The sequence below is a fragment of the Portunus trituberculatus genome, chromosome 37 (assembly GCF_017591435.1).
Source record: "Portunus trituberculatus isolate SZX2019 chromosome 37, ASM1759143v1, whole genome shotgun sequence".
NCBI lineage: Eukaryota > Metazoa > Arthropoda > Malacostraca > Decapoda > Portunidae > Portunus > Portunus trituberculatus.
In genome coordinates, this window is record NC_059291.1 from 63,143 (window position 1) to 72,337 (window position 9,195).

Below are 9,195 nucleotides of genomic sequence, written 5' to 3' on the forward strand. Positions count from 1 at the left end.
ACATATTATGTACATTCAGTAGTTAACAACACCACCCATTCTTTTTACATACTGACAGACTCCTTCACTGACCTACAAAGTGTATAATACACTGAATTATTGCTCCTGAATACTACCTATTTCCTCTATTGATGGACACAATTTCTTGCACTAGCTTTACCTCACAATATAATCTCCCTTCTTTATAAGACCTCTAGCACTAATGTGTTCCTGCATTTCATTTCTAAATAAAGGACTTCGGCTAAAGAAAATTACCTCAGAAGGATACCAAGTAAGAGTCATTGTCAGTATAATATATAATAATGTAATCCAAGAGTACATCTTATACAAACAACAACTCTCCCAATATCAATGAGTTTGGTGACATTCACCAGCAGGGAGTGAATTACAAGATGCTTCAGCTCAGTCTTAATGCAAAAGGCTAGCTTACATGAAACATAAGACTTTAGCTTTCCTTGCTACAATGCCCTGAAATGTATACTTCCTCCTCTGACCCTAGAATCACTCATATTCATAAAAAAAGTGATTCTATTACCCTGAGTTTGGTTTCAGATGTCAGAATATCATTCAGGTTTTGTACCAATATTACTTCCACCATCTGTCATGCTTGGTTTAGTAGTTCACAGAACACTTCTAAGCAAGGCTGACCCCACACTTCAGGGAGTCCTCAGCAGGATTTGGCTTTGGGGTCCCCTGCAAAGCAGTGTGGTCCCATCTCTTGATACATGGCCAATATGGCATCACTACTTTCAATTATAATGGTGATGTCACTCGAGAAACCTCTAGTAGGTACAGGAACATACTTATTTGCTAATATTCCACTGAAGATTGCCAATTTGTTTTAATGAAAAATATATATATTCATTTCACTGTGAAAAAATTATTCAATGGGTCCACTGGGGACTGCAAAGCCACAACCAATTACTTATGATGCTAATGGGCTGAACTCACCCTAGCATTTTTTGTATGTCACTCAAATATAAAAAAAAATGTAATCAAAGAATCATTACATACGAACACTTCATGCCAACATTATTCCATTCACTGAAGCTGCACTTCACACAAAGAAACCATACCACAAAACAAGAGTATTTCCTCATTCCAGGCTACCAACAAATTCACAAAAAGCCTTAACTCCAGAGGAGCATTTCCAGTAATACACAATACTTTGGCCAAAAACATAATACTTTCTATGCAAAAACTTACTCATATGCTTTCCACTATACAATATATCAATTAATTTTACATTAATTTTGGGCTGCAACACTCCAACATCCCTAACTGTGATTTCAATAACTTTAATCTCACTTGTAATATGTTAAAAATATTTCCATAATTTGTGTCTAATTCTGGTTAATACTTTAATCAAACTTGGTCAAACCAAGCCCTCCAAGCATAAAATTTCTCTAACCCTTCACATTCATTACATCATCTTTGGATTATTGCACCAGATTTTTAATTCTATCAGTTAAAAAGTTATCTCAATATCATGAAATTCAAATAGTAAAGTCTGCTACAAGACATAATATTTGATGCAATTCAGATGATGGAGTCTTAGATAATGTCAATGACCCTAGAGCTAGTCCCTTAACTTAACAATGTGGTAATTAATAAATATTACAAAATTAACTTATAATCTAATCTTTCCCAAAAATTGTAAAGCAATGTGTACAAGTATGTATGGAGAGAGAGAGAGAGAGAGAGAGAGAGAGAGAGAGAGAGAGAGAGAGAGAGAGAGAGAGAGAGAGAGAGAAATTATGAGCACAGTTTTTTAATGATGAGCTGAATCTGTTTAGCATCCATCTTTTCTTTGATGTTCTCAATCAAGGATGAATTATCTCTGGCAGTAGCATCTTCCAAAAAGTGTCTAAGCAACATCAAGTCTCGCTCTGCAAGTAAAGTGATTTTTGTGCGGTCACCAATATACCTATCTTTTTTCTGGTAACTGTAAGAATTTTCCTTATATTGATCTAATTTATTAATCTTCTCATTTGTAGGAGGCATAATCTGAGGCAACTTCTTGTTTGGAGGCAGAGCATTGTCATCATGAGCTGCATTAGTGGCACACAACACACTGTTTGATGTCCAATACTCAGCAGTATTTGAGTGAAGGGACTCTGTCATACTTAAATGCAAAGCCATACACAACCTATCATTAATTTCTGTGAGATTAACACACTTCAAACTTGACCATGAGTCAATTTCTTCTTTAAATCTACTGGACTGATTTTTAAGAGGTGCCAGCTGCATCAGCGTAAGTGTAGACAGCCTCTCTTCTACTGCCATCACTTCCTCTTCATTCAAATTTAAATCAAGCAGTGATAATTCATCAACAAGGAGGAGAAGGGCATCTAATATTTTAAGAATCTCAGGGAACACCAAGGCAGAATTGTGATGTCCATGTTTCCATGATATGTACTTTAATAAAAGATGAACATACTTATTCCGTAAAAAATCAACTTTTTCCATTTCTTGCATCATTTTTTTTATTGGGGTGTACATAAGGATGCAATTGGTGATGACTCCCATGGACCAATCAAAGTCTAGCTTGGAAGCAGCTGTATGTAGCTCATACATTTTAGAGACAATGTGCTGTGGATAAACTTGAAGTAAATCTGAAATGTGAATGACAGGATGGTTGAGTCTGTTGGTTGAGCCAGGAATGTACCAACAACCTGTGTCTTTACTAAACAAATACAGACCTGAACAAATGACAGCCCTCAGTGAACACCCATTTAATAATGAAATTTGATCAGGCATTGGAAGATTTAAAAAATCTTCATTCTTAAATACAAAAAAGAACTGACGCATAACAGCATTCAAATGTATGTCCATATAGTCAAGAGGTGTAAAACCTTTGTTTTTGTACAAGGTGTCCGGTAAACTGATTGTCAATACTGAGTCTGAAAGGCTTTTGATCAAATGGTTTATGTGACCAATTTCTTCAGGATCTAAGAAATCATGAATATTTGATTTATCAGGAGAATGTGGAATTAAGGTAGGCTGCTTTATACTTTTCAGAAGTGTACATAAATCAGGCATTAGATTACTTCTTTCTGAATGTCTGCTATCATCTAAGTCTGAATCTCTGGACTGATTTGAATCAATACACATTAAATCTGAAGATGAACTGTCGGTGACTGCATACTTCTGATTTTTTTCCATACTGCTTTCGGACATTACTGGATATTCCTTTTGTACTTTAGGACGAGGGCGAGTATTGGGGTTTCCACTGACATTGGTACTAGTACTACTGCTGCTGCTGCTGCTGCCGCTGCTGTTGGAGTAACAATGTGGCTCACCTCTCAGAACCTCATCCATCAGCTCTTGGTGTGCAACATAAAAAGGATCCTCAGCTCTGGAAGATAGAGAAAAAAATGTGAATTTAGAACACTCAACACATCAAGGGTGATGAATTATTTGCAAGGATATAGGAATAGTAAAGGCCTTGGTCACAGATTAAATAGATATATACCAATAAGAGAAAAAAAATGAAATGATTAAAGTATAAAGAGAGAAATTCATAAAAACATATCAAATGTATTATTATAAAGAACACAGTTAGTGGTTATAGCTTGTTAAATCAATTATATATATATATATATATATATATATATATATATATATATATATATATATATATATATATATATATATATATACATTATATCAACACAGCATTTTTCATATGAGATGATAAACATAAAAAAAGTTAAGGTGACTTACTGTGTTGATTCCTCCATACAAATGAAGCTCATAGTGTCACTCTCCTCACTCATTGAGGGAGAGGGACAGTTGGTGCGTGATGGACCTTTCTCCCCATGCTGCTGTGACTGACTTGAGCTTGCAGTCAATCCAGCAGTAAGACGTGAAATGAGGCTTGTGGGAGTCTCCCATGTGTCAGTCTTTGAGATGGGTCTCCTATCATTCCCATACCACAGTGGTGAAGCATGACTTGGCTTTCCTCCAGAAGCATAATCTTGTGATGGTATACGTTCTCTATTACTGTGCATATCATAAACAGGTTGAGTTACTACTGGCATTGGCATTATATTTGACCTTGTAGAAAAATGACTTATTTTTACACTACCATTTTTCTTTTCATGCTGGGATACATCCGATGAACAAGGGGAGTCTTGTGCAGTGGGTAAAAAATTTGGTACTATTCTACTTTGAATGTGGTGATCATCATCAGATTCAGGCACATTATGAGCATATTTGTCTTCAACATTATGTGATGACACCAATGGCTGGGGGCCAAGTCTGGATATTGAGGCATGTTGTGACACACTCACGGGAGCTGTACGGGATGAAAATGCTAATGCAGTAGGTTCTATAATTTTGCATTGATGAGCAGTTCCAGATATTACAGAGGAACGACATATTGGACAAAACTTGATGTCTCTTGTGTAATTACCATCAAGTGTAGAGCTTGAAGATGAAGCACTGTTATCAAGGCAGTTTTGTTTCTGTGTTCCTCTTGAATGAATATCACTATGAGCTCTTCCTGCCTTCTGAGACCACTCAGTGGAAGGAAAGTGGCTTATCTGAGCACCCCTGTTGAGCACCGTCCTCAGGCTGGGAGAGGCTGGCAGCACCTCACTCACATCAGTGGAAGGGTAATGAGATGCTGAGGAGCTTGGTTCAATTTGGCTTTCTTCAGCAGCAAAGGAGGAAGCCCTTGGATTTGAGGGATGTGCATAATGAGTCTGTGCATAATGTCTGATGCGCTCATCAGCTGGGTGATGATAACTTTGTTCAGACTCAGGTTGTGAGGGTATCCTGCCATCTTGTCTCCTTCCTGCGGAGTTGGTCGTCAGTCCTAGGCGAACCATGCTCTTTTGTGTCTCATCTGTAAAATAATAATAATAATAATAATAATAATAATAATAATAATAATAATAATAATGACTTTCATCTTTTACAGCTAACATGTTTCAAAGCCTATCATCGATATTCATTCACCTAGTACACATCTGTACTAGGTGAGCATGTCTTCTATGTGCTAACTTAATTTGTTCTTCATTACATGTGATAACTATTTCATCAAGAGAACCAAGTCATAAATTTAATTATCTTCAGCATAATTCAAGAACAAATTTTGATACAAGTGTTTGGTAACTTGATGACTAACTTTGTCTTCTTTTGCCTTACACTTTCTTCCCTCACAGAGTAGCTGCAAATAAAACTCTTCTGCTATCTTGTCCTGCCATTCATTAAGTACACATTCAGCTCTAACCACTCTCACTGACTATACTTTTTCACTCCTTCTATCCACCTCATCCTTGGCCTCTCTCATCCTCTCTCCCTATCCATTTCACTCACACAATTTGTAAGCCTCTGACCAACCATCTCTTCCATGTGGGCCAGCTGAATTAGATATCTCAAAGTTATCTTTCTAATACATCCCATCCACACCATATTGCAACTGTAATACAAATGCATACAATTAGATACCCACTATAATGTACATGTAATACTAATGCATACAATAAGATAACCTATTTCCACACTCTGAAAATTTGCCTAAATGTCTTACACACATATACAGTATTGTTATTCAGAGCTGATGCCATTATACTCACATTTACAGATTTCTATACCTGTCAAATCTTATGTTTTTTGCATGTCTTACGTAATCTCTATGATTTTCATTTTTTTTAATGTTTGTTTTAAACAATATGAAATAAATTTCCTTTTTCAATTGTTATATGACACTTTTCCCAACACAACAGGGTGTGCTTCCTTCAGTACTTTGGTAGTGATGAAAGGGTCTTTTTTCACTTCAAGCTCCAGCAGCTTGTCAGTCCTTGGGCGTGTTTTCCTTTTTTAAATGGCTTAATAACTATTTTGTACAAAAACCTATAGTCTCTAATGTAAAATATTACGGCAAGACACCACAGTAACTTGACAGGTATGGATTTCTTCATCTACTTTCTAACTCTTCAGTTTATTGTCTCTACCAATAAGTTTCCTCTGCTAGGGAGAGAGAGGAAAAAAATAAATAAATAAATAAAAAAAAAAAAAAAAAAACTGGTGGTAGAGGTGAGGCTTTGCAGAATAATGAAATTTTCATTCTGCTCTGACCAATAAATTTCATTTTCACATAAGTACTACTATAACAATGAGTCATTGGTGAGCCAGGTTACTGACCTTCATGTTAAATAAACAATACAGACAAGTTACAAGATATTCACAGGTGGGTTTTAACTCAAAATAATATCAAATATTATCTACTTAGCTATTTTTACTTCTTAGCAAGTAGTACTAGTGTGGTGCAGGGCAATTAGGGTCATCTGAACTCCACTTGGAGCAAGGAGATGACTACTGACTAATTACTATATCGTCACATATCCTCAGCATCCAGTCAGTTTGATCTGCAAGCAATCCTTCCTTCTCACAAGTTTCTCAGTGTATTTCCTCAACTTATTTCTTGTGTAGGCTGTAGAGAAAGTTACACAAGACGCAACTAAAATTTATCAAACATTTACAGTCATTATAACACCTCACAGAAAAGCATTTCTTCTATTATGCGCAAATGTGCATTTCAATATATCATCAAAACATTACATTCAAATCAAAACATGAATCATAACACAAATTAATAATTAATGTTAAAAGACATCAGCCACAACAGGGGCACCATTATACATGGGCAATATCGAATACAAATCTAATATGACTCATCACCATCATTAACAGCTTCTATGTTTCCACTAAAGAATAAAAAATTTCAAGATTTCCCCATAAGGCAAACTAACCTAATCTAACATTTTGTAACCTCATAACCAGGAGTCTTCGCTGCCTACGTATACCTCCATACAGTAAACTTCCTAATTTCTGACAGGGTAAAATAGGGATAGAAATGCTTCAAACAATGAGATGTATACCCTCCAAAGGGTTATGGTTTTGTAGTCCATACAGGAATAAAACCTGAAAATATTAATACTGCTAACCTTTTCAGCTGTTAATCTGAAATACCCTTGACATTTATTGCACACTTTCCAGCCTTTTTTTCATTGATATGCATTCCTTGGTCACCCACTTTAGGGCTGGTATGCTAGTCATACTTGGTTTCTCTCTTAGGAGCACAACCAGGTAAAAACCTCCACATTTCAAAGGCAACTTTCAGTAATAGTTCCAACCATTGCATAAGATGGGGGTTTGTTGTAGATTCAGGGAATATACTTTGTTACAACATTTGCCAAGTTTTACATTTCATTATTTTGAGCAAACGAAATTCTAACTTCCCCTCCTAGAAATTAGCAACAACTGCAAACCCCCTTAGAAGTTGGCGTTTGTTGTGGTTACCTCCCTGACCTCACCCACTACGCAGCCTGAATGCACAGTGCATAATCTAACACTACACCAAGTTTATGGTTTCAATTAACACCCCTACTCAGCTCCTGACGTGTCGATGGCTGTATAGAGGTCGTAATAATCCCCAGGAGTCATGTCAGCATCCATTAGTCACTACCATCAATGCAATGTTGATCTGCATCATCTCAATCATTCCTGCACTGAATTTTCCTTTATTTCTCCCCTAACACATTTTAGAGACCACCAGAACAATGTCATATCAACGTGAGCACACTCTGATATCAAGACAACCGGAATTAATGGGAAAGACACAGTGGTGGGGAATAAAGCAGACAGAAGATGATTACCATCAGAACGGACCCAAAGACATGGGCAACCTTCATTCTAGGCAACGTAGTGCTGGATATTCATGGATTTGTGGGCTTTTCATCAATGTACAGTGGAAAATTGATGCCAGTCAGCACTCACCTAACCGGAAGAATGTCCGAGGGTATCCCAGCAGGAGCCACAAGGCAAGGCAGAGGTCGTGGAGTGGAGAAAGTACAGCCTTGATGGGAGGCGCTCAGCGTTTCTTCCTTACCACAGTAAACACATGCACTGCGAATGGCAACACCTCACTGGCCCAGCAGGAACACCCAAGAAACACTTCACTATACCTCTGCAATGGTGACTCGGGGTTGTCCTAGGCAACAATCAACATCACAGTTTCGTAGGGTGTAGTGAGTGCGAAGGGTATATGTTTAATGAACGTAGCATATTTGGTGATAATCCGAGGTAATATCCTATACAAGTAATGTGTGCGCCTCAGCCTGCCAGCCTTGCAGTGATATAATTTTCTAATAATAATTATGCATCAATCGCTCAGCTGTGACATGTATTTGGTAACTTACTCTGGCGTTCTCAAGACCCAAATTCTATTTAACACAGATGACTTGTTATTTTATATATGAACACAACAACGCTGATAAGAACGGACTTATCAGACTGCGATAACAATGCACCTAAGAACTTACGCCAGCTCCACTACTGTTCAAGAAAAAAAAAAGTCAGATACTAAAGGAAGCAAGTATTTGTAAGTCTTTTCTATATAAAAACATAGGGTGCGGGATAGAGGTGATTGAGTGATTGATTGATTGATAACTTATTTATTGTTGTAGCATAGAGGTGTTACAGATATATATATATATATATATATATATATATATATATATATATATATATATATATATATATATATATATATATATATATATATATATATATATATATATATATATATATATATATATATATATATATATATATATATATATATATATATATATATATATATATATATATATATATATATATATATATATATATATATATATATATATATATATATATATATATATACGGTACAGGAGAGAGAAGACTCACAAAAGGACGGTTATCTTCATTATATCCACTTCACAACGTTTCGGGAAAGTACATATCCCATCTTCACGTACAAAAAGGCACTGTAAAACCACACGTAAAATGTTAAAAAAAAAAAAAAAAAAAAATGACCAGACGCAGTGGTCCTATAGAGCTCGAGGGAGCGTGGAACCTCCGTCGGGATCTGCAGTCATGTCTCTCAGTTGTTAAATGATCAGCAAAACTCCTGTGGCAGAGTCACTGGGACAACCTCCACCTCCACACCGCCAAACCCATCCTGGGCGAGTGGGCCTCCTCCAATCGCCCCACAAGGCGGAAGGAGGTGGTCCTCGCACGCCTCAGGATGGGCTGCACTCTCCCACCCACATGCTCCCCTACATAGCCAACGCCTTCCCACCACAGTGTTCCAGCTGTAATGTCACTCTCTCTGTCGAGCACATCCTGCTTCACTGTGTG

At 36.8% G+C, this 9,195-nt stretch overlaps 1 protein-coding gene across 5 annotated transcripts; it reads right to left on the bottom strand.

Moving 5' to 3' along the window:
• Window positions 1-284: 284 nt before the first annotated feature.
• On the bottom strand, window positions 285-8,190 carry LOC123513876. 5 transcript variants are annotated; one of them, XM_045271313.1, is made up of 4 exons: window positions 7,789-8,190; window positions 6,252-6,442; window positions 3,727-4,852; window positions 285-3,358 (listed from the first exon to the last, which is right to left on the bottom strand). In XM_045271313.1, the coding sequence occupies exons 3-4, from the start codon at window positions 4,833-4,835 to the stop codon at window positions 1,756-1,758; spliced, it is 2,712 nt and encodes a 903-aa protein (XP_045127248.1). In that variant the 5' UTR covers window positions 4,836-4,852; window positions 6,252-6,442; window positions 7,789-8,190; the 3' UTR covers window positions 285-1,755. The 5 variants fall into 5 exon arrangements, with proteins under 5 accessions (XP_045127248.1, XP_045127249.1, XP_045127251.1 ...); XM_045271314.1 differs by having other exon boundaries at window positions 6,238-6,442; XM_045271316.1 differs by lacking the exon at window positions 6,252-6,442 and having other exon boundaries at window positions 3,727-3,979; window positions 4,418-4,852; window positions 7,789-8,188.
• Window positions 8,191-9,195: the final 1,005 nt, after the last annotated feature.

What these genes read in the sequence shown, in the direction of transcription:
- LOC123513876 (XM_045271313.1), bottom strand. Translation starts at nt 4,835, where the DNA reads ATGGTTCGCCTAGGACTGACGACCAACTCCGCAGGAAGGAGACAAGAT. An exon ending in TGTATGGAGGAATCAACACA is followed by an intron (nt 3,359 to 3,726) that starts GTAAGTCACCTT and finishes TCTATCTTCCAG; the next exon opens with AGCTGAGGATCCTTTTTATG.